The sequence below is a fragment of the Podarcis bocagei genome, assembly GCF_964188305.1.
Source record: "Podarcis bocagei genome assembly, chromosome: 3".
In the NCBI taxonomy this organism is placed as follows: Eukaryota; Metazoa; Chordata; class Lepidosauria; order Squamata; family Lacertidae; genus Podarcis; species Podarcis bocagei.
Genome location: NC_138127.1, coordinates 75,912,099 through 75,938,705, shown reverse-complemented (window position 1 = coordinate 75,938,705; position 26,607 = coordinate 75,912,099). Strand labels below are relative to the sequence as shown.

Here is a 26,607-nt window from a genome sequence, read left to right as displayed (position 1 = left end):
CAGCCTTTTGCTTTTGATAGCCAATCTATTAAATCTTTGATGAGAAACAGGGAGTGTGACATTTTGTGGGTGAATTATGAAGTGCGTGGATTAGTGCCTACTGCATGCTATTATGCACCGTATTAATATTAAAATCCAGTCTATAAAATAAGATTGGGAGGTAAATCACTTTCATTTCAATTTGTGAAATCTTGATGTTCAAGCTGCCTAAAGAGATTTATCTCTAGCTTTTCTCTTCATGTAGCTTCCTCTCCTGCCCTATTCTAAGTTAAGGTCTTGACCCTTGGTGTATCTCAACCATGAAACTGGATATGTTGGCAACAGAGCAGTCCAAATCCCCCTTGTGCCAGGCTGGCAGGCGAGGGAGAGGGCTGGATTGGGCGAAGATATCGCTCTGCTCAGATCTCCCATCTAAGCTGGCCTCCCACCAGCCAGCACAAGCATCACTCCATAAGTGCTGCCCTCCCCCTCCACCCACCAAACCTGCAAGTGGGAGTGCTACTGGTGGGATGCTAGCAGGTCACAGCCACTGGAAGGCCCCAGAAATGGGCTGCTCCAGCCACACAGAAGGTCTGATCCAGCCTGGCCTGAGTCTGACCCCAAGCCTGTCTCACTGCTTATCACATGAAAGCATCAGATCCAATCACTGCACCAGCTCCAGGATGGTGTAGCCTCCAACATCTTTGACTCCACCCATCACATGCTGCAGGTGTGACAGTGGAGCTATTGCTCTGCAAAGCCACAGCAGTGGATGGGAGGAGGTTGGATTGCAGCCTTTTACCTGTATTAGAAACTGCTGGGGGGCAGCTGCATGTACTAAGCTTTAGCACGGACCTGTATCCTTGCGGGATGACATTACAAAGAGCTCCTAAATTGCTACAGCATCTTACAATGTGTGACCTTAGAGTGTCCATGGCTATCATATGGGGAGGAAAGCCCTTGAATTTTGCAAGGCCTATCAAGATTGCCATAAGCAGTGCAACTTGCAAAGAAGGATTGAACATCTTCATTATAAAAAATCCCCTTCCGGCCAATAAAAATGAGACTCCCCTATTATGGAATGCAACTGATTAAAGTGGCAATGCGGTCTGTGGGATGCAGCATCTAGGGATGTGACCTGGAAGGGTGGCTAGCAGAGAGGGACTAAGCATCAAAGGAGTTGAGCTTTTCCACCTAGTTTTGCTCTATTCCATTCCATACACCCCATACATGCACCACATTCCTCCTTGTTAGGGTTGATCCACATTTACTTTTTGCCCCACTCTTTCCAGGCAGAGCAGACGCCCCAGCCCACCCCTGCCAGAGCTTTCTCTGTGAAAACTCACTCTCCAAAGCTGGATCAGAGCAAATGTCAATTTGGGGTTTTGCGCAGATTGACGTTTGCTCTGATTTTGGGGTTTATTCTGTTAAAGCTCCAGAGGGAGGGGGCACTCGGACATGGAAGTTTAAATTACAGACCATGCCTAGAAAGAGTGGAGGAAAGGTAAGTGTGGATAAGACCTTAGTGAAGTGATCACAGGGCTTTATAGAGACAGAATACAGGCCCAAAATAGTTTTGAGTGGCATAGTTCTATGGTTCTCTTTGGGAGAGACTGTTATGGGATTTCCCTTAAGTCACACCAAGTACAGAAGCCAAAAATATCTAAAGAACACATACCTTCTTTACCAGGTGGAGTTTTCATTCCTTCTTTGCTGCCCAAAAATGTGGAATCTGGGGTGCTGTCTTTTTTCAATGCAGATAAGCCTGTGAGCCAAACCAAATCAATAAAACCATCGTAGTCTAGTAATAATTCTACCTTCCAAAGAGCAAACATGCAGCAGGACAAGATCACCTAAAAATCTAACTACTACTACAAAATGTGTGAGTCTTATCAAGAGATTTCCCTCATCCTTTTACACCTATGAGTAAACAAGAATACCAAGCCTTATTTCCCCCACAAGAAGACAAAATACTGAAAAGCTCAGTAGTACAACTTATGCCTTGAATGGATGAGAGGATTCCCAAGTTCATTCCCAGTTAAGCGATCTCAGGCATCAGACTTTGAGAAAACCTCTGACGGAAACTCAGAAGACATTGATTCAAATGGCACTGCACCAGAGGGAGAAGAGGCACTTTTCTATGGGAAGAAGTAGTGCCTATTTTGGGCAGTGGGCTATTAGGCTACTAGAAACTGTTTTGTGGGCCCGATGTGGACTGTGGGCTCAGCAGCCCTGATTTAAACAATCACAATCTGAACAAACATGAATATTCAGAACTAAGGTGTCTTTCTTATTTCTTGCCCCCTTTCAGCACAGGATTGAAAAAAAGTACTTAATTGCTATGTTATTTATTTAGTTTCTTTATCACCCATCAATAGGGTTACAGAACTTCTTTAAAATGCTATGCATGTGCAAATATCCCACATGATACCAGGAGCAACGTCAACCTGCTGGAACGGATGTGGGGAGACTGGATATTACATACATATGTGGTGGTTTTGCGAATCTCTTTACCCATTTTGGGTTTTGGCATTTAAAGAATTCAGTTTAATATACAAAGCAGACCTACAACCCGGTCCTCAACTTGCATTACTTGGAACAAAGCACCTGTCTACTCCACCAATTGCTCCTAAAGAACTTTTAACATTCCTCCTCCCATCAGCATGTACAGAAATAGCCACGCAAGGGCACACTGCCTTGGGCTTGAACATGGAAGCAGGGTACCTCCAGAGCATGGACAACAGTGCTGGCGGAAAAGCTGACATGCCAGACTCGTGAGACCAAAGGATGTGAAAATACCCCCAAACAGAATGACTACTATTTATTCAATCACAAAGGTATTCTAATCACAGATTTCCCATATCGCATAAAGCTATGCCCCCAAATTTATTTGTACTAGCACCATCAACTTTTGAAGCACTCAAAACTAGAGCTTAAAATACATTTGCCTATAGAAGTATTTTACAATAGAATCAGTTGTTTTCCTAAGAGAATAGCCTATGTCAGAACAGTAGCATCCCTCATAATCTATGCATGGAAAATAATAATCAGCCTTAGTAATGTTCCATGGGTCTTCTATTCCACATTGATAGACATGCCACTAATATCAGAGAACAAGTCTGCAGCTGATTTTTTTGGCAGAAAACATAAAGGGCAGAACTTTATTATTTATCAACTAAATGCATATCTATTGGCTTCATCTGGCTGCTGAGCTGCTTTTTGTACTAATTCATGAATGTACTCTATTATTAGATGTTTATCAGGCCAGCCTCAATAAGACCAGCATGACAAGCAAGAACAAACATGTTTACATATCAATTTATGAATACTTTTCCGGAAGAAAATCTGACAAAACAGCCATTACTCAGAGAATTTGAATTTTAAAATTTAACCCAATGCCCCAAACCATGTCATTCCTTTTAAAAAGAGTATCAACAGGAAAAAACAGTATTTTTAAAAGCTACACTTAGTTGCCACATCTATTAGAACAGTCTCTCTCACCAGTGGCTCCACTGAGTCAAGGGAAGGTGGGGAACAGTTTCCCCATTAAACAAAACAACAAAAACCCCACCTCCTGAGAGCTGGACAGGCTTAACTATTAGAGTCCTAGAGCCAAAGTCTTTGTAAGAGGGGACAGGTTTTATGGAAATTTTAAAGGACAGTGTTGAACAGGTGGTGAGAGGTTGAGGTGAGGAATCCACAATTTAAATGTAAAAAAAAAAATCTTTTAAAATCTGCACTACTAACAGAATAACAAAACAGAAGAGGGTGTACAGAACCGTATGAGAAGGATGGGATCCTAGCTCAGTGAGTGAAGCACATGCAATGCACATCAACTGAGTCTATGGTAACTCCAAGACTCCTACCTGGAATAATGGAGAGCCACTGATAGTGCAGACAGCACTAAGCCACATGTCCAAACCTTTGACTTGGTATAAGGCAGCTGTCTACGTTCTATGAGGACATGATCTATAAAGGATTTCACAGCTCACAACCAAGAGCCAACCACAACAAAAGATGCTGCTGGCACTTCAGGGAAGGAGTCACAATTCCTGCCTTCTCAAATCCACAGAGGCCAGTGCAGCTGCATCTCCTCCTCATCTGCAAGGCCTGTTTGCTCCAGTAGGTGGGGGGCTAGGGCTGACTCTTCCCTCAGCCCAGGAGCCCAGGTACATCAACGGGCTCACAGGTTTAACAAAGGTAAGTATAACTAGATTTCAAGGCGGTTTCCCAAAGTAAAACAAGTGCCACAATACACACACTCAAAACAACAACATGTGGAAAAGAGGTTAAAAACCATCTTGGGAAAGCAAGTTTATCCCTGATCTGACCTAAACCAAATATTATACATTTTTTAATTATTTAGCCTCTGACACAAGACAGCACTTGCCTACAATGGGTTGTGATTTTGGACCGAAAAATAGGTCATCTTCCTAACATGTTCTTTGGCTTTAATGCTATCATGCTTACCTGAATTCACTTTGGACGTTATGTGCGTTACATCAATTTTCTTGGACTTGACAGCGGGAGAAGGTCGCAAGGAAGAAACCTTTGCATTCTTTTTGTGTTCTGAAGCTTTACTTATTTTAGAGAGAGGTGCAAAGATACCTGGCAGAGAAGACACACAAGAGAAATAAAAGCTATTAATTGCACTGCTCAGCTACTCCTTGATAACCTTATTCAAGTATTTATGACTGTTCAAGTATTTAAATAACGGCCAAGTACCTGACACTTTTGTAGGCAGTCTTAAATGATGCTTCAAGTATTCTACTTTCCTCTTATGGATACAAGTTGAAGCACACTAAAACGAATACTTAAGCTTTTGCACAAACAAGCTTGCGACTGAGATGAGTACTGGCCTCACGACTTGTGTCCTAGCCATCACTGCCATCTTTCCTAACTATAGCCTTCAATTATCTTTCTTAAGAAATAGGGCTATCACAGCTAAGAGAGGGATAGAGCATACTGCTTACATTATCACTAGTAACATCCACAGCAAACATCCATCTAAATTACTATCTCTATGGCAAGCAAAGAAGGGGACGCTACTGATAACTAAGAACTTAGCAAAACTATAGTTGTTGAAAATTGTTGACAAGAACCATGCATTTTATTTTAAGCCCCAAAGTCCAACTTCCAATCAGAGAAACATCCAGCAAGTGGGGAAAATTGCTTAACATGATATATATGTGGCCAAATAAAAAGGCATTCCATTAAAGCATCTGCAAGGCAATGCATCTCAAATAAAAAAAAAAGTTATACCATGTTTTGGTGCACACTTGAAGTACTGTACTTTGCCAACACTTCCATTGTTTTTTCCTTCAGGTTCATCCAATTCTATGCCAGCCCACTGTCCACTGGCAAACTCTGTTGTGCCACAAAATCTTAATGTGCCAACCTAAGAGGGGAGGGAGTAAAAAAGTATGCATCAACCTTTGTAACGGGTTATTTTCAAAAGAAAAAAGGAGCAGCAGTGTGAAGACTGAATACAGGTATCTGGGGGAGGGGAAGAGTTCAAGTGCAGTATTTTTTATCTCATAGATCTGTCCCACCCTAACACAAGCACTCTTCTAAGTGACAACCCTTCAGATATTTGAACACGGCAAAGACTTGTCTGCTGCTACTCCAATGGGCTTGCATCACAGGAGGGTAGGTTTTTGGTTGAACATTCGTAAGAACAGCTCAACAGTGGAACCAGATATCAAGAGGATGGTGGATTCTCTGTCACAGAAGGACTTCAAGCACAGGCTAGGCAGCAATTTGTTGGGGATACACCTATACTGAGCAGGTCACAGACCAAATGGCTTTTAAGACCCCTTGAACTCTGATTCTATGTAGAGATGGATGCTTACAATGTTTTAACATCCAGAGTCTAAGATGTAGAGATACCCAGCTTCCCAAATGCAATCCTTACTCATTCAAACTTCCTGCTAAAGTAAGCATACTTGTAAAGAATGTAATACACAAACCAGAGATTTCTGAACATTTATTAGTTATTTTACAAAAATTGCATCAACTATAAAAAACCCACTTACAAATGATCGGAAATGTAACACTCTTAATTAGTAAAAAGCTAAAGATTTATTTTCCTCCAAGAAAAACTAACTGTGCTACTTTGAAAGTAGTTAACATATTGAGAGGCTAAGAATTAATCTGTCTTTTACTCATTTGTGAAAATATGAACCGGAGCAGTTATGCGACACAGGTATTTTCCAACAAATCACAAGTGCCTCAAGAGCAAAATCACACAGGACATTCCACTCCATTTTTTATATTAAAAGGTAATAAACCAATTGCACTTGTAACTTGCAGATTCCCATATTCCAGTATTAGTCATTTAACTGAATTTCAGGAAGTTTCTGCTAGCAAGGGTAGATCCATATAGTCTGTAAAATTCTCGAAATGCAAAGAGTTCTTCAGTTTTACATGAGCAACAATGTGGGAAAACAACTTTTTGAAAGCCCCAGTAAGTCACTCCGACGGTGTACTGTTGATTGGTTTTAGGACACAGAACAGCTGCATCTCCCTTGTGTAGGCAAGGCTTATGACTTTTATATGTGGGTGTGATCCGCTGACCTATCCACGGGATGCAGAGTTATGAATGCCCTTTAAAAACTAATCTCCACTGGCTCATTACAGCAAATGGCTGAGAAACTTTTCCAGAATCAAATGTAGACTTCACTAACCAGTGTTGATTTTTCCTCCTGCATCATGTGTGGAGAAGATTCACAGTGGAAACAAAGCTTTATGTACAGCTTTCATTTCCTGTTTGCTTAGACAGCTGTGGAAATGACTTTATACGTTATTACATTTCAGAGCAGAAGCAGAGTTTGTCATCATCTAAAAATCCCACTTGCATAGAATTACTGTGAATCTTACTGGCACTAAAACAAGTGTGTTATATATATGTATAACCCATATATATATATATATATATATATATATATATATATATATATATATCTGAGTTACAACAACTGTGAAGAGCAATAACTGTGGGCCAAGATATAATAAGGACAATATACCCAACAAGCTGAATAAGGCCCCTGAGTTACAACCTGCAGAACCCTTTGCTACTGAACATTTCTGCAAGCTTCCCACTATAGATACATACCATGCCAGTACTGCTATCTACAATAGGCCCTTCCTCATACCCATCGTACTGCTTCCCTTCTGCAGCTTGTTTTTCGACATACCTTCTGTCCTGCAATGACAACCCGATCTCCAAGCTTCAGGCCAAGGGATCCAAGCATATCTTTGCCAGTGACATTATCATAGTTTGGAAGCAGGGCCTTGGAAATGTCACAAGACAGAGGCACTGCATCTAAGAGCATCTGCTTAATTTCTTTAGCACTGGCTGCTGCATCTGCCATCTCTAGTGGCATGTCCACCGGGTCAGGAACCACATCTGCTGGAGTCTGTCCCTTGTCATTCTGTAGAACAAAACACATGCCAGGAAGAGAGTGTATTTAGGTGCTTAAGGGAATGTTAATGTGAACATTTTCTTATTTTATTAGGTATTTCATACCTAATATAGGTATACTTAATATAGGTATACCTAATATACCTATTATTATTTTATACCTAATATAGGTATACCTAATATAGGTATACTTGCAAAGGATTTCTCCTTCCTTTCTCCTCTGCTGCTTCCAAATCCGCTGCAGATGTTTGGGCAACCCTCCAGAAGAGATTTGCAGAGCACATGGAGGAGTGCCCAGGTGCGGGGAGAGGAATTCCCATTTCTTCCACTTGCATAATTCAATGCCGGATATCAACCAACATTTATGTAATGTGTTTGATATATTTATTACTGGCTTTGTTGTGTCTATATATTGATTAACTGTTTTTCGGACATATAATAATTATTATTTATTAAATTTCTATACCACCCTTTATCTGGGAATTACAGGGGCAGCTTACAATATAAGCTTCTTGGAGCATTAACTGGAAAAGCAGGATATGAACAAGTTTGATTATGATAATGAGATACAGGATGAACAGGATTCAAAAACAGAGCTGTGACATTGATAATTGGGTATTAAATAACCCAAGGTCAAGAGTTAAATAGTTTTCTAGCTAAATATCTAAAGCACAGGAAACTTAAAAATACAAGGCAATTGGTCATGCAGCTCAGAAAAAGTCAATGCTGGCATCTAGGAATCTGAATTGTTCCTGAAGACTAACTAATATATGTTCAAGCCTAAAATGGAGTGAGAGATAAGAGTATTTGTCCCCCCACCCAACCCCTATGCAAAAAAAGCAGTTTTCACTTGTCGGTATCTAACTATAGAACAAGAGAGTTAAATATAGTCAGATGAACCAAAACTGGTTGCAAATCAAAACCTCACCCTAAAGGCCGGGTTGGCTCCGTGTTCCAATAAACGCTTTACAGCTCCTGTACACAAGTTGAAGGCAGCAATATGCAAGGCTGTTCCAAAATCAAAGTCACTGCAGGTGGCATCCACATCTATAATAAAGCACCAGATAGATATGAGGATCGAGAAACATTTGTCCATTTTGAACATTCTAGACTGGTACCATGTTTCGTTTTCATTCAGAATCTGAATTCCAATGATAAATACAATAATTAGTCTTAATGTCAGATTTTAAATTTAAGATACAGTCAATGCTATAGTAGTAGTAACTGCATAATTTATATCCCATGTTTCTTCTGTGTTAGAAGTCAAGGAGTACACATAGGATTCATTCTCCCATGCAGGCACTGACCAGTCCCAGAGTAGCAATGCTTATAGCCAAATTTGATGCAACAATTTGATGCATGAAGGCAATTAACATGTGCTTTAAAATACAAAATAGCAGCCACAGGGACTTAAAGCAGCATCAGGACTGCATGGTGCTTGGGGGGGGGGTGGAGAGAATTTAACCCTTTCTCCCCTACCTTGGTTCCAAGCAGGGTAAAAACCCCAAGTGGCTATTTGCGTTAGGAGGAAAGTGCAGAAGCAGCTTTGATGAAAGGGACTTTCACTGGGACTATGGCAGGGCAAAGGGTTAAACTTTCCCTCCCCACCCTTGTTACCTCAATGCTATTCAGGCTCTGCTATAGCTGCTATTTACACATATGTATGCCTGTACGCAATTAGAGTTACATCTAGTTTGGCCCTTCTCAGCTATATCATGTGCTTCAACTATCTCAATGGTTTAATGCACAAGTGAATGCATACCTGTACCAACACAAATAACCAGATTTTATAAAAAGACACACTTGACAATATTTAAATTAAGTGCTTTGAAAATCAAAACAGCATTTTTTGATTAGAGAAAAGTATAAACCAACCCAGACCCTTTCTTTCTTAAGGACAGTTCAGCTGGACTTGAAAATGTGCTACAAAACAGGATAAGAGTGTGCAGACGTCTGGGCAGAAACTGATGAATTGTTTTACCACATACTGAGGTACCAATTTTGCAGTGAGGACGAGCGGTTTGTTTTGCTTCCAGTACTGGCCAGCTTCCAGATGCTTCTATATAGGGAAATGTTAGCCTACATTGAAAGAACAGAGCCCTTGGACATCTGGTGAAACAACCCAAGGATTTACATATCCAAATGTCAATTCCCACATCTACAACTTGCATTCCAAATTGGATGCAATTATGAAAGCAAATTAAAAAAATAATAATCAAGGTGCCTGTTGAGATATGACAAGCGACCACTATTTGTACTTTCCTGGAACAATTGAAGACATTTCATTTTAACAAGCTTTTCCAGCTGGATGAGAAGGTTTCTGTCTTAGGATTTAAAAACAATAGAAAATAAACACCTATTTATTACCAGTTACTTTCTGTTACATTTTTAAAAACTGTTTTTCGACAGTTTTTGTTATGTTTGCAAGTCACCTTGACACACATGTAAATTAATAAACAAAATAAGGCATCCAGAGTCCCCCAAGAAGATTTATCGAATATGATGATTCCATATAGCTGACAGTTGCAAATCCCTGCCTGTAAGCAGCAACACAACTTGACAACTGCACTCCAATGGATTAATTACCGTATTTTTCGCCCTATAAGGCGCACTGGCCCATAGGACGCACCTCGTTTTTTGGGGGGAAATGAATAAAAAAAATTATTCCCCCCCAGCCGCGGGGCTGGGGCGGGGGAAGCCCAAGCTTCCCCAGACCGCAGCCCCCAGAACAGGCTGCCGCCCCAAGCCTTGCGCGCACCTCCCCGAAGCACGGAGCATTCCCCCTCCAAAAATGAAGGGGAAATGTTTGTGCGTCCTATGGGGCAAATGCAGGCTTTCGCTGAAGCCTGGAGAGTGAGAGGCGTCGGTGGGCACCGACCCCTCTCGCTCTCCACGCTTCAGGAAGCTATCCGCAAGCCTCCAGAGGACGCCCCATGCTTCTGGCTGCAGGCTGCCGCCCCAAGCCTCGCGCGCCCGGCGGGACCTCCCGCCGGGCGCGCAAGGCTTGCGGATAGCTTCCTGAAGCGTGGAGAGCGAGAGGGGTCGGTGCCCACCGACGCCTCTCGCTCTCCAGGCTTCAGCGAAAGCCTGCATTTGCCCCATAGGACGCACAAACATTTCCCTTTCATTTTTGGAGGGGAAAAAGTGCGTCCTATAGGGCGAAAAATAGGGTAGCAGAGAGAGATGTTGCTCCACAAACTGCATTCCATTTGTAGATCAAACCCTTGAAAATTTTGGAATACATGCCATGAGCCAAATCAAATCAGCTGTTGCAACATTGTCCTGATCTCAGTTTCCTTAACTGAGAGTTGCAGTCTTCTGGGAGTCAACCAAGTAAAGTTCCCTTTCAGGGTTATGTAAACCCTTCACTTTCCTGAAGTAGATTACAACGGGCGTGTAATATCCAACAAGCTGCAGGCAAGTTTACCTAGCACCAAAGAGAAGAGAACATGTTGCTGCAGATCCTAATGGCTCGGAGTATCATATAACATTAGACTGCCAATCTGAACAGAAGCTGTTTGTCCATCTTTTTGGCAATCACCCTGATTATCTCTGTATGCATAAAGATGTTTCGGGGGGGGGGGGAGATCCTAGCAACAAGGTTAGAATGTCCAGCAGTCAAGTTTCATGTGCAGTATTCCTGAATTATGTGAGTGCCATCTCATGGCTGACTCATGCTGTCAGCCGCTCACTGTCCAGCTCATCTGTTTCCAGAGGGGGAAAGAATTTCTGATCGCCCATTGAGGGAGGGACAGAAAGCCTCTCGAGTCCTCATCACACCCCTGCCCGCCCAACTGGTGAACTGCGCTATGAGAAGCTAACTACATAAATCCCTGCACCCTGCAGATAAGCAGGCAAACAGCTGCCATCCCTGGATCAGGATGAGCGTGGGTGGAGAAATCTCTCTGGGAACTTGTTTTGAAACAGAAACACGCCTTTCACCTGTCACACTGAAATCAAAACGAGGGTAAGGGAAGAAGAGGATTCTGTCCTGTCAAAATGGTCATAAGAATGTGAGAAGAGCCAGTTGGATCAGCACAATGGGTTGTCTAGTCCAGCATCCTGTTCTCACAGTGGCCAACCAGATGCCTGTGGGAAACCCGTCAACAGGATACAAGCCCAAGAACACTAAATATCGTCCTATGCTTTCTAGCCACTGGCGTTCAGATACATCGCCCCTTCTGTGGAGGCAGAGCATAGCCATCATGGTTAGGTAAAGGTAAAGGGACCCCTGATCATTAGGTCCAGTCGTGGCTGACTTTGGGGATGCGGTGCTCATCTCGCTTTATTGGCCGAGGGAGCCGGCGTACGGCTTCCGGGTCATGTGGCCAGCATGACTAAGCCGCTTCTGGCGAAACCAGAGCAGCGCACGGAAACACCGTTTACCTTCCCGCCGGAGCGGTACCTATTTATCTACTTGCACTTTGACGTGCTTTCAAACTGATAGGTTGGCAGGAGCAGGGACCGAGCAACAGGAGCTCACCCCGTCACAGGGATTCGAACCGCCGACCTTCTGATCAGCAAGTCCTAGGCTCTGTGGTTTAACCCACAGCGCCAATCGCGTCCTTTGCCATCATGGTTAGCCGCCATCAATAACCCTCTCCTCCACAAATTTCTCTAATCCGCTTTTAAAGCCAATTAGGTTGATGGCCATCACTGCCTCATGTGGGAGAGAGTTCCATGATTTAACAATCCGCTGCGTGAAGGACGTTCTTCAGAATCTTCCAACACTCACCTTCATTGGATATCCATGATTTCTCGTGTTATTGGGTGGAGGGGCTCTTTCCCCACCATACATCATTTTATAAACTTCTAGCACGTCATCTCTTATGCGCCTTTTCTCTAAATTAAAAAGCGCTAACCGCTGCAGCCTTTTTTCATAGAGGAGTTGCTCCATCGCTACAAATGGTTCAAAGAGTACGCGCAGACTACAAAGCCACTGCTTAAGGGGGAATACAACACCATAAAAAACATGCTCTCTCTCCATTTCCCAGTCAAAGGAACTACCAAGCCTCCATCTTGTTACAATTCAGCATCAGCATATTGGCCTTCATTCATCCCTCCACTGCATCCAGACTCTGATCCACAACCTGCACAGCCTCTCCTGACTCAAATAGAGTTGCTTGTCAGCAACAAGTCATAGGAACAGTACCAGTGAAGAAATGTGTTCATTTATATTCAAGCAAGATCTAAACATTGCATGCAATACAAGGATGCTGGGGGGGGGGGAGATGCCAGGTGTTTCCTTCTCCTGCCTGCATTACACTCTATTTTCCAGCCAGCAGCTGGCAACAATATGGAATGTGAACAAGGAAATGCACACAATTGGGGGGGGGTGTCACAAAAGGGGTAATTGATGCATTATAAGGGAAAGACAGACAACTCAACACAGGAACACCATTATAAGAAACATCCTTTTTAGTGACAGTATTTAGTTATAGCCTCAAATTCTCTGATTCTGCTCCAAAGGACAAGATGAAAAGTGCTACAACTTTTCCCACGTTCTCCAGAATGAATTTGCTAGATTTTCCAACACTACTTCTCCAATAAGAGGGATCAAAAAGTCAGGAAACAGTGACTAAAACAAGTTTGCCTTTGTTTGTTCACTCTTCCATTACTTAATCAGCATTCTCAGAGAACCAAGTCAAAACATGTGCATTTTCCCACCCATCCCAGTAGCAATTTATAAAGGCTTTGCTCTTAAATATTACTTGGCTAAAAAAAGAGATTAACAATAGCATCCAACTATCTGACTGGGTTGCCCCAGCCACTCAAGCCGGCTTCCAACAAAATATTAAAACGTGGAATGCAATTGACATGGAATGTTACTACTGAGTTACAAAAAATGACGAAGTGAAAGAAGAATTCCAAACAAAGATACAAAAATTTAGATTAGAGAAAAGTTTGCACATCATATATGTTCACTTCTGACGTTGCTTTCCATACTTTGTCATAAGATGCATTACCTTTGTAAGGTTCAAAATATGCAGCTTTGAATGGCAGAAATGTGCTTTTTAACAATATCAGCATATTCAGATGGACATGGATGGTAAATATGCATCTGACTATCTGGACACTGTAAAGGACAAACTGTGGACATGTAAAGTTCTCCATGCCCCTACCCACAACCAATGATGTAACAGTCAAATGATGATGAACCAAAGTTGGAAAAGACAGAGCTGCATCAAGAAACAGCTAAGATTCACTGCACAGCACAGATGGGGAAGAGACAAACTGGACCTGCAATGCCATTTTGGACTGTTGGACCTTGTTCTCACAACAAATGCCTTAAGATGCAAATCGCTCCCCATTTTTCAGTAGTTTCATACATGTGTCAAGAAAAATAACATGGGGAAAAACTGTTTTGTGACACTGAAGGTATCAACACAGGTAAGAAATACAGCATCTATTGCTATTACATTTGGCAATATTTACCTTTTGACATTGCATTTTTCAAAATGACGCTAATGAGTTCTGGAACATCAAAGTAGGCAGCATAGTGCAAAGCATTCATGTTTGTCCAACGGCTCCTCAAATTGATATCTGCACCCAAGTCAATAAGTTGGGAGGCAAATTTGGCGGCAGTCTCAACATCCCCTGCAAAGCAGATTTTTAAAAATGGCACTTTATAACTGGCTTTGTGGTTATTTAATAGGCTGTATCAATATGTTAGATAATTGGACATCATGTCCAAAGATTGTTGGCAACTTTACAGCAACAGTTATGAAGCCAAGGCATTCGAAGCAAGATGTTCCTTGATAAGACAGATTTAAGCACTAGTCAGACAGTTATTGCCTTTGAACACAGTTAGGAAAATAAAGTGAAAGTAAACTTCACAGGACTTCCTATGTGCACTTGCATGGGGAAAGCCTATATGTGGCTTTTGCATTCAGTTCTACACAGAAGTGGCTTCTCTGTAGGATTTTTATGACACGTCAAGCAGCTCAAAATGCTTTGATTTAAGGCTTAATTAAGTCTTGGTTTGCAGAAGTAAGAGAAGGGGCTGAAATATCCTTTGTATCTTAAAACAGGAATGATGGGACATGAGCTGACTCACAATGAATCATATTCCCTACCCTGCACTGGGTATGATGGCACAGGGCTGATGCATAACCACCCCAGGCAGAGTGGGTCATTTACTCAGCGGCACAATGCCAAAGCACATCAAACCAGAACACTTGTGCCAAGGGAGATATGCTTGTTGGCTTGAATATGAGTAAGACAGGTTTAAAGCAAATGCTCTACCTCAAGTGGATCATGAGTCGCAGCTCTAAAGCATGTATAGACACACATACACAAAGCCAACAGAGACCGGGTTAGAATTTAAAGCATTCGTTTTTGAATGTCAGGTGATTTTAGAAAGCATGTGTCCACACTGCGTCCTTCCAATAGTTTTATTAATCATGTTTCAAGATAAAGAATCAAATTCCAATTCAAATAATATCACCTGCATTGCGTTTAATCACCTGCACGGTGTTGCTAGGTGAAAATGTGTATCAAAAAGTGCTATGTAGAAGGTCACAAAACTTACAGAGACATAGAACAGGCAAAAAACAACAACCCTGGAAGTGAAAATCTGATGCTTTCATCTTAGAGTCTGCTATCTTTAGAAGACTTGGCAAGAAGAAACCACAAACAAGCACACTACTGAGTACAATCAAAGAGACGTGACCATATAGCTTCCAGGCTCCACTTTTATGGAAGACTGGGTGATTATGCAGATACTCAATAATCTCTAGAGACTTAGGAATGGAAAGAGGAATCAGGCACATTTCCTTAATAATCTTTCATTAACTAATGAAAACCATCCCTTTTATGGCAAGCCTTCAACAGCATTGTTCATTGCTGTTTTCAAAAGGCTGTTGCTTGGGCTTTCTGCCGATTCAGTACATGCTTTTCTCAGCTGCTAAAAGGTTATTGCTTAACCATTACTTGACAAGTTCATGAGATTGTACTTCTTATGCATCTTTGAGAACTCTTCTGTGATCAAGAAGCAGCTTAGCAGTTTTAATATAGCTAAAGAATATTCCCACTGGGTACATGGATAGCCTCAAGGATACAGCCCTCCTCAACCCGTCAATCTAAGCACAGTGGCAGCACAGCCAGTGGAAAAGGTAGATAAACTTCTGCTAGAAAGACAGCTGGCAGTGAAGGTCTCATATTGATTCACTCACCAATACCATGAGCCCCTGACTTGCATGTGTAATGCAAGAGAGTCATGTCAGTCAATCCATCTCTGTCATTCACATTGCAGCCTCTCTTAATGATCTGCAGAAATGATAAAACAGGACCATATATGATGCAGCTATTTAACCTAAAAAGATCCCAGTCTCACGGCAATGCCTGCCAACAAATTTCATCTTAGTACATTATCAGAGCAATTTGGTGATACATTTCACAGCAACAAAGGGATAACTAATGGCTTATTGCCATGTTGTTGTCATTATTATCATTTATTACATTTCTATATTGCCCTTCATCCAAAGGTCACAGGGTGGTTCACAACATCAACATTAACAAAATACTCTCCTTTAATGCATTCGCATAATGCTTCTGTTAGCACTATCTTGGGAACAGAAAGCTTCTTTACACAATCACAGACCCTTGGGTCCATCAAGTTCAGCATTGTCTATACTGAATAGCAGTAGATCTCCAGGGTTTCAGCAGGGAACTTTGTTATCTGCTAGGCTTATGAAAGCCTAGGAATATATGCCAACACCCAATACACTTTTTATTTTATTTTTTATGAAATCTGTAGATCTCTGTAGATCTCGGGACAGTTCACAGCATAAAAATACAAGATAAAATCAACTTTTGTGGTGCTCACTCACTTTTAATATGATACCAAGAATTCAAGTTTTTATTTTAACAGCTGAATTTCTAAGCCCAAAGCACCGCAGAGGTGATGCTATTTTGATAACGTTAGCTCTCAAATAAAAGCAGAGTGAGTTAGTTCCACAAAGAAGTCAAGGCACAGACACAAAAAATACCTTTCTTTATAAATCACCATATATTTCTCACCTCGCTCCCAATGACATCAATGTTCTGTTGAACTTGGGGGACCCATTGCCTTAAGATAGCAAATAGTTCAGACACAGATGTCTTGGGGTTGAACAGAATCTCCTGACATGCCGCATCATTAGGATCAAAAAAGGAGAATTCTATGGGAATAAGAAAAAGTAGGTTGAGTTTCTAAAGTACTTTGCAGTATGAAATGCCCAACAAATTTGTGAACATGATATACATATAAACAAAGAGTTACAAATTCTCTGACTTGATGGCAAACACTGTAGCTTTATTATTGAAAAGACAAAATATAAATAATATCCACTAAATAGAACCCTCACATATCAACACATAATTGTTCTATACAGCATACTTCAAGAAAAAAGAAATTACTTCACAGGAAGAATAAACTCTGGACCAAACTACTGTTGGGCAGAGTTCTGTGTAATATTCCCTTGAACAGATTTGAGGCAATGATGATGTCTCTTGTGGACATTATTTCCTCTAAAAATAGCCCTCAAAGTAGTTCTTCCTATCTAGGAAGAAAAGCAAAAAGTTTTGGGGTAGGCAGTTCTAAGATGAAATATAATTTGCAGTGAAAGCGTTAAGAACTACTCCCATTTTTTTTGCTCTGGGCTTTAGTCTCAAGCAGCTGTTTTGTTTTGAATCTTTTCAGGAAAATATATATATGAAATTGCATGTAACAAGTAGTTTGGGCCTCATAAGAGTTGTGTGCCTCTCTGCAAAATGTGAAGTTTAATTCAGCAATCATTCAGGAATACTGGGCTACAGCAGCAGAGAGGGGAGAGGGGGTTAGGGAGGAAATCTAACACACAAAGTTAACTTATATAACCCAGAATAATTAGCATCAGAAATAAAGCCACTCATCAGAAACCTAGCTTAGCCTAATTAATCAACATTTTGCTAGCTATTGAGAATTTACAGAGTTTGCATAAGGAATAAGTAGTAGCAGTTCCTTACTTCTTAGTTAATTGCATCTGTTTGTCAGTTAAGAAAATTTAAGGATGTGGTTTAAATAAAAACCTATTGATGTATGCAACGCTGGAGTGGATAAACAGATCAATTTATTGGCACTAAGAGAGCTGTACAGTTGGAATTGGTTTTATTTATGGCACAATTAAACATTTTTAGTGACTGCACAGTTAGGTCAGTCATCAGGAAGGCTATTAACAGGTAAAGTTTGAGAGCTAACCACCCTTATCCTTGGCCACGCAAGGAAGGTTTTTCTAATTAAAACAGATTAGCTTTGACAATTGCCTTCTTCCCAACATGAACCAGAGCTTCATACATCGGTAAGGTGCTGAGGATACAAGAAGAGAAAGAACGACCCATTTATAATATGCAGTTTCCCAAATGTGGTCAGCTTAGGGAAGAAGAAATAGAAAAGAAGAGGGGCATGAGCAATAACAGAGAAGAGGAGAAAACAGCAGCTGCTGGCTCATATTAAAATCTCTTTGCAAGCATGAGGACAGACCAAGCAGTGACAAGACCAGGAATGATGAGCAACATGGGGTATATGCATCTGCATTACAGAAAAGAGCACATGTTCCTGGTTGACATGGGCAGCCAAGCAGATGAGGATTTGTATGGAGCAGTGGCAGGCTGACCACTTTGATTCAGGCTCTGGTTTGCCCAATTCTGTCTTTGGCAGGTGAAAACTCACATATATCACAGCCTTGTAAATAAGTCTATGAAAATTATCGTATTTTTCTATAACATGCCCCCATGTATAAGACGACCCCTAATTTTTTTAACCCAAAATTAAGAAATTAAGTTGTTTAGCTTTTTTGGGGGGGGAGGTCACTTCCACCAATCGCTCACCCACCTGCCCGCCACTGCTGATTGCTTGCCAGTCACTGCTGATCACACACCTCGCTGCAGCCAATTGTTTGCTTGCTCGCCACCACCAACAGCCCATCCGCCCACTTGCCGCAGCTGCCAATCACCTCCCCAATTGCCACTGCCAATCTCCTGCTTGCTGCTGCCATTAATCACATGTCCCCCCCTCTGCATTCACTATCCGTGTATAAGATGACACCCTATTTTTGCCTACTTTTTTTTAGCAAAAAGGATCGCCTTATACACGGAAAAATACGGTACTAGCCTGCTTCTCTTTCATTTTTCAACGTGTCTCTATTAGTAGCTTGCACTTCCATGATTCCCACAAGGGAGTCTCCTTCTCAATGGGCAGAATGGAAATACAGGCTGAGAGGGTGGAAAGCCTTCCACTAAGCAGACTGGTGCAAGAAGGATCGGCTCTCTGCTGGCCCACTGCATTTCCATGCTACTTGTGAAGGAAGAGGTTGCCTCCAAACGGGCAGTATTTTGTGGGACGCATTCAGGCACATACCGGAAATTAAGATTTGCACAATGAAAGTGTATCAAAGCACTCTGTCACCCTGGTACAACAAATATACTTTATAAAAAAAAACTAGGACTCTCCACAGGTAGGGAGATGACAGGGAAATGCACTGAAAAGTATGGGATGAATGATTAACAAGGCAACATACAACCACTGTGCAAGCAAATCAGGATAAACTCAGGATGCACAACTTTCTTTTCAGGACTAAGGCATTTATTCCCACAAGAACTTGAAGGAGAATTAGCTTTAAAAATGCATTAATAGTGTGCCAATCAGTGTATTTGCCAGCAAACGAAAGCAGGTTCATATGCTGAAGATCAAGCGAGCTTTTGGGGAGAAATTGATGTTTCAAAAAAATTGACATTCAAGGAACATATGCTGAATTGAAACAACATTGAGATATACTGCTGTGCCTACTGGGAAAGCCCTGCACACTGCAAAGGATCAGTGAAATAAATACTGAGCTGACTGACAAGCCCTTTTATATAGTTTCTCTTACTACCCTGACTAAAGGCATTCTACCGTTAATGTGCTCATGAGTAAGACATCTCCTTCAGGATGAGCTAGAGTCGAACTGCCTCTCACAGAGAGCCTTGCACTGGAGAGTTCTTATAATTGTGGAGTGACTGCACAACACAGAAAAGAGGGGGCATTACAAACATTCACTTGAAAGCAAGCAGGCTATTCAACTGTCAGGCAAGCACAATGTATATAATTTGGAGAAAGTTTTTTTGTTGTTTTGTTTTTTAGTCACTACTTGAGATTTCTACAGTAATTAAGAGCTGGATCACTTGTTCTAACACATCACTTTGTCACCGCTGATTAACGCTTGTACTTTTCAAAGTGAAAATCTACCTGGCAGCATGCTATTTATTTCAGGTGGGTACAATCCTTAACCAAGCCATGAAAACCTTTGGCTTGCAAGTTCTTGATGGATGAATTTGGCCATGCATGAAATATTAGTCTGAGCATGTTAAGTGATCTGGCCTCCCCACAGTTCTTGCTATACAGCCATCAATTAAGATTTTGAAGAACAGGGTAAAATCACTATAATAAAGTCTCTAGCTAAGTAGAGACAATGTATGCTGAATTTCAATGTGACTGAAGCACAGCCTGTGGGCACTCAAGCTCATGTCTGTACAAGCATGTTTAGGACAGCACTAGCAATGGATTCCAAGAATTACTATTTCTTCCAAATCCAAGAATTTAATACCACGCACAGTCAGAGATCTTTGCAAGAAGTTTTAAAGTAAACATTGGTGCCTGAGAGCAGCTTTCTTTACACCAGAGAGGTCCGTATCATACTTATTGTTTTCCCATACAGCCTTGTGAACTGGAGCCACCTGTAAAAGTCATACCATAATTGCTGAGGTATGGATCATAATGCAGTTGCTGCTGTCATATACAGCAATCATAGCCCACGAAAGCTGGGTAAGGAGGTAGCAAGTCCTAGGAGGCCACCTAGCCTAACATGAAGGAGAGTTCATTACTAAAGCAATGTTACCAGCCATAGTTTCTGTCGCTACAGGAGAGATTTACTTCTAAAGAAATCCAGGCAGCAAACAAGCATTCCCAGTGGGGACTGAACACATTCTTCCCAAGTGGTGGGTTTAAGAAGGGATTAAAATTTAGCAGCATACTGCAAAGATAGCTGTTGTGCTCATGGGTAATTCAAATAACCCTGCATCATCAACCCCGCTTGAAATGGGGCTGGCCCAAATGATGATATTGTGTCTCCTGTAGCACTTAGGAAAAGGAAAAGTAAGTTTGGGCATGAACCTGTGACACGCAGGCCCACAAACATGTACATAACTTGCATTGCGGGAAGGGATGTGTGCATAAGAAAAGGGTTGAGGCCCTGTGTGGACATTTCACTTTGATGTAATTAGACAAAGATGCAGAAGGTGAAGAGAAAAATATGATTAGGACGATGACACAGAAGGCACCAATGGCGTCCTCCCCATTAAGAGAATACTAACAAAACCTTGGGAAATAGGGGGAAGGCGGGGGGAAATAAAGCCTGCTGGGGCTATTTTTAGAAGGCATGGAAACTAGATGCCTCACTTGGCCAAGTGATGGAAACTGAAGGTCAGTGAACTTCTGTTTTTCCTCAGGCTATCACAGAGCTGTATTTGTGGTAAGGATTAAAATGAACACATACAGGGCCAGCTTGAAGCATTCTTAATTCATGTGCGCTCACATGAAAAACACAAACAGACCCTTAATGCAGGCTATGACTAGCCAATAAGTATACAGTGGTACCTCGGGTTAAGTACTTAATTTGTTCCGGAGGTCCGTTCTTAACCTGAAACTGTTCTTAATCTGAAGCACCAGTTTAGCTAATGGGGCCTCCCGCTGCCGCCGTGCCGCCGGAGCACAATTTCTGTTCTCATCCTGAAGCAAAGTTCTTAACCCAAGGTACTATTTCTGGGTTAGCAGAGTCTGTAACCTGAAGCGTCTGTAACCTGAAGCATCTGTAACCCGAGGTACCACTGTACAAAAGTGCCCCATCTGTAAAATGTTGAGGCATATGCAGTTTCCAATGTGCCCCTACTTAAATTTTAACTTAATGAATGGGCTCTGGCTGAGGCAGTCACCCCACTGCACTTTTTTCTGAGCAGGCATCTCCCCCGTCTCTCTATTCACTATATCACACAACTCCTTCACACATACAGTGTCATGAACGCTAGCCAATAGGCTCCTGTGACATTTCCACAAATATTTCACACAGTACTCCAAATAATATAGATGCCTCACACCAAAATATTGCTGTCTGAGTGCTGGGAAAACGTCATTTTGGAATAAGTGTGTTACTTTGGGAGAAGAAATCTGCATTGTTTATGCATTATTTGCATAATAAATTGATTGCTTGGGGAGACTGTAAAATTGATTGTATTCTACAGCATCTAGCACATTGATTTGATGCTGATTTGACACATTTTAGATACGGGAGACAGATGAGACCATTTCGAAATGAACTTTGTTTTCCAAGTTGAGTGCATCATTCCGAAATCCATCTGCATGCATCTTCCTCAACTTAACATTCTGGAATAAAAATTTATTCCTTTTTATAAATATACTTACCACATTCAGAAGGCATTGGTGCTGCAGAAACAGAATAGGTGATTGAATCTTCAGAACCCGGAATAAGATACTGGTATCTTTTAGTCAATGGATCTCCTTCTATGGAAGGGTCAGGAAGATCCTCTATGGTCATCTTCTAGAAAGCCACCTTTAACAAACAAACAAAAAGGAGAGTTTCCTCAACGGTGTGTTATAACATCTATTCAACAATGCAGTTTATACTTCTATTGCCAAATATGCACAAGATTGTAATCACTGAAGACGCTTTCTAGCAATACAGCACTAACTACCACTACTTGCTAAAATACTGAGTACAATTTATTATTTGTTTAAACCACATATAATTTTTAAAATCTCCAAGTCCTATATAGCAATACAAAACCCCAAAACACTAAAACAACTGAAATTTCAGGTATGGAAAGGAAAAAGCACATTCCAGAATGCAGGACAACAGTGGGAAAGGTCCCCTTTTCAGGTCCCCTCCCCCCGCCCCCCATGATCTCAGGGGTTGCCAGAATTAAGACATTCCACATATATGGAAAATAATCTGAACTCCAAAGTAATTGTATCAGCTCAGGAATTATTTCACCACTCCAAGGTCACATCCACACCATACATTTAAAGCACTATTATACCTCTTCAATAGTCATGGAGAATCCTCAGAATGCTAGTTTGTTAGGAGTGCTGAGAACTGCAGCTCTGTGGGGTCACCCTTAAACTATAGTTCCCATTATTGTCCTTGACTGTTCAAGTGGTATAATAGCATTTCAAATGGACGGTGCAGGTGTGATCTAGGTCACTAGAATTCTGCAACAAAATTTGTGAGGAGACAGAAAAGGGGGCAGTGAAGTAGGATAGGAATAATGGAAATAACGGTACTGCAGAACCATCAGCAGACAGGTGTGTTTTTTTAACCTTATTCAGTATGTCCACACATTGATATACGCCTGGTGTTAAATTGGTATACTTGCAATTCTTTCCCTTTAAACACAAAAGCTGCATTAGGTCTTACAAAGCCAGAGAATTTCAGTGCATTTGAGCAGCAAATGCTCAAAGTAATGCCAACTAAGCATGGAAAACATACTAGGATGCATGTTCTCTGTGTTTCCAGAAAGCAATCTTAATTGACTAACTAGGGATGGGTGGAAAATATTCCAAATTTTCTAAGCCATTTTTTGCCTGCAAAAGGGAAAAAAAAACATTTCGTACGTTAATTGGTAATCAGTTGTAAATACATTACCATTTCAAAGCCTGGCAATTTCAAAGTTTTTAGCTTTGTATCAGAAAATGTTCTGAAGCAAAGTACCCTATGGAAATTTTTCGTTAATATATAGCAGGTGGTTTTGCCATTCTAGGATGGGGGGGGGGTAGAATATGTATGTAAAAATTCAGAACACAACCTGAAGTTCTCATGTAAATGAATGGCACAGCTTCACACATTATCTAGTAGAGTTACCAAGAATCACTGTTTACTACTGAGCATAGTAATCAAGCCCCTAAAATTCCTGTAAAATTTCCATTAAACACATATAAGCTAGTCTTCATCTTACTATTTTTGGTAGATTTGGCTCCCAGTAACACTTTGAAATTTGAGGAAGACAAATCAGCTCTTACATAACTTATTTGGGTCAAGTTCCCACTGGAAGAATATAGAAGGTCACAATTCTTTAATTAAGAATGCGTGTGCACAATTATTTATACCACATAGCTCAGAAGGTAAACCCATGCAAAAACTAAGCTATTTCAGCGCACGTAGCTGAAGGTTGACTGGAGGGCACACTTTGTGAGATATTGACTTTGAAAATTGTTTCTCCCTGGTTTGCATTTAACTTCAGGGCATATTTGCCCTTATTATTCCATTTATTTCTAGCCTACCTTAGCCACCCCTTCAAATTCAAAATAATAGTTAAACTGAAAAGGGCTTGCCTGTCACTCAGGCTCACAGCCCGCGTGTGTTTTGGAATTCTGCAAGGCAACTGGTGACTATTGTCCCTTTAAAACTCTAAATGGCTTGAGTCCTGCATGCTTTGCATGGTTCTTCTCATGTGCAATCTGAAGTATCATAAGGAGTTATTGGAACGTTTTATCAAATTATCATATGCTAGCCAGGTTAAGTCAGAAAGAAAGAACACTGATCTCCAACACACAGTGGTAGCCCCATGTGGATGGAACCAAAGGTAGGCTTCCATAATCTATCTTTGAAGACTTTAAATATGTATACCATTTTTAGAACTGCTTTTACTTGCCTGGGTGGAGAAACCTTGAAACTGGGCTGAATTGTTCTTACTTTTTTTTCCTAACGAGATATTGCTTTTAGAGTGATTGATTTTGCTTTTGTATTTATTCTACAAATTTTGGGCAGATTTTTAATAGTGTCCAACTACCCTGACCTCTTGAAGACGGACATGGGAAATATGCAATAATTATCTTTTTAAAACGCACTTTTCAGGTTTAGCATCATGCTGCAAATGTCATGGCCCCAGATTAACACTGTACTGTATATATTCAGTATCATTAACCCTCAAACCCAAATGAGCAGTAAGAACAAGTAGTGGGACACGGGTGGCGCTGTGGGTTAAACCACAGAACCTAGGGCTTGCCGATCAGAAGGTCGGCAGTTCAAATCCCTGCGACAGGGTGAGCTCCCGTTGCTCAGTCCCTGCTCCTGCCAACCTAGCAGTTCGAAAGCACCAACTGCAAGTAGATAAATAGGTACCGTTCCAGCAGGAAGGTAAACGGTGTTTCCGTGCACTGCTCTGGTTTGCCAGAAGCGGCTTAGTCATGCTGGCCATGGACGCCAGCTCCCTCAGCCAATAAAGTGAGATGAGAGCCACAACCCCAGAGTTGTCCGCGACTGGACCTAATGGTCAGGGGTCCCTTTACCTTACTACTGTACTACTGAAAAAGTGAGAGGGGGAATTTGATATTATAGCAGAAGCTGTAACAGAACTTTTCATTGCTACTTCACTGCTTAGGACAAAGCTTGAGGAAGCAAATTAAGTGTTGTCATAATGAGGAGTGTATTCAGCAGCCTATAGGTAGCCTCTGTCTCTAGTCAGTACCCTCATCCACAAATCATTCCCCAATTAGGAAGTATCATGTCAAATGAAATCACATTCAATGCTGGAAGGAATCCAACAACCTATTCATTAAGAACATCAGAAAGACATGCATGTAGAAAACAGTCAGGAACTTGTGAACTTGTAAGAAAAAAGGACAGGAAAGTAAATAGCATTTAAGGAAAATGAGGTCAACGGTACATCAGCTATGAAGTATAAAGTACAATGGTACTTCGGGTTATGAACTTAATTTGTTCTGGAGGTCCATTCTTAACCCGAAACTGTCCTTAACCTGAGGCACGCTTTCGCTAATGGGGCCTCCCGCTGCCACCGCACGATTTCCGTTCTCATCTTGGGGCAAAGTTCTCAACCCAAGGTACTACTTCCAGGTTAGCGGAGTTTGTAACCCGAAGCGTTTGTAACCCAAGGTACCACTGTATATCTTGCAAACATTTGCAAAACATGCAAAGAGTGAAAATGCTAAAACAAAATTAAATACTTTTTATGACAACTACAGTGGTACCTCGGGTTACATACGCTTCAGGTTACATACACTTCAGGTTACACACTCTGCTGACCCAGAAATAGTGCTTCAGGTTAAGAACTTTGCTTCAGGATAAGAACAGAAATCGGGCTCCGGAAGCACGGCGGCAGCAGGAGGCCCCATTAGCTAAAGTGGTGCTTCAGATTAAGAACAGTTTCAGGTTAAGAACAGACCTCCGGAACGAATTAAGTACTTAACCCAAGGTACAACTGTATAGCTTTGCTGTTTCCTTGGCATCTTTCACCCAGATATGGGAACAACTAAAGAGAGGTCCTAAGGAGTGGCTAGAACCTACAGAAAAATGTTGCCACAAGCATAGTGGAAATGGATAATTCAGCCATGAAGAGGCAGGGTAGGCCATAAAGTTCTCACTTGCTTCACCTTGTGATACTACCTATACCATCACTCAGTAGGGAAAGGATAGACATGTCTGATGGCCTCATTTATTTCTGCCAGTAAACCCCATCCTCACTGCAGACACAACTACCTCGCAGGAATTTTTGTTTCCATTTACTATAGTAGAAGGAGCTTGATTTATTACCAACTGATTATGAATAGAATGGGAAGGACTTCATATATTTTGCGATTGGAGTATCCGTCCATCTATAGACTGTGGTACAGCATGCCTACACATAGGTCTTCCATCATTTTCAGGATTCTTGAAAAGCACCACATTTATTTATCTGGAAATAACTGCCCTTCATCTGAAGATCACAGTGTAGTTCCCAACATAAAATACAAAATGAGCACACAAAATACATAATAAAACAAAAACAAACAAATAATCCCTGTCCCACGAACACATTTAAAAGGCCATGGAACATTATTCAGCCATGAAATTCATGAACAGAAAGTTACCTGAGCATAAAGCATTAAGTAATTGTAATAAGAACATTCATTATCAAGAGGTGCTATGCTAACAATTTACATATTTTACAAATTAAGAAAAATGATGGCGAGATTGGAAATTGACTATATCACAGAGAAACTTCAAAGGGGATCTGAAGCTCCCTTTTTTTTCTCAGTACAGAACTGCTTACTTTGGATCCATAAGATGAACTGAAGATAACTGTATTGAATCTCAAAGACAAGTAAGTAACAACCAGTCCTGCTCCTCAATCCCTTGGCC

At 41.2% G+C, this 26,607-nt stretch overlaps 1 protein-coding gene across 3 annotated transcripts in view; it reads right to left on the bottom strand.

The window, feature by feature from the left end:
- The window catches only part of CLIP4 (CAP-Gly domain containing linker protein family member 4), a 38,362-nt gene that overhangs the window by 9,308 nt on the left and 2,447 nt on the right, over positions 1-26,607 (bottom strand). For all 3 annotated transcript variants that reach the window (XR_014005932.1, XM_081186417.1, XM_081186416.1), the window contains exons 2-10: positions 21,876-22,023; positions 16,424-16,563; positions 15,577-15,670; positions 13,838-13,999; positions 8,331-8,449; positions 7,176-7,412; positions 5,242-5,377; positions 4,450-4,587; positions 1,658-1,744 (exon numbers count right to left, since the gene is read on the bottom strand). Coding sequence is in view for 2 of the 3 variants with exons in the window: in XM_081186417.1 (XP_081042543.1) it covers positions 1,658-1,744; positions 4,450-4,587; positions 5,242-5,377; positions 7,176-7,412; positions 8,331-8,449; positions 13,838-13,999; positions 15,577-15,670; positions 16,424-16,563; positions 21,876-22,008 (1,246 nt within the window). In the remaining variant the exon portion in view is untranslated. The remainder of the gene's footprint in view (positions 1-1,657; positions 1,745-4,449; positions 4,588-5,241; positions 5,378-7,175; positions 7,413-8,330; positions 8,450-13,837; positions 14,000-15,576; positions 15,671-16,423; positions 16,564-21,875; positions 22,024-26,607) is intronic.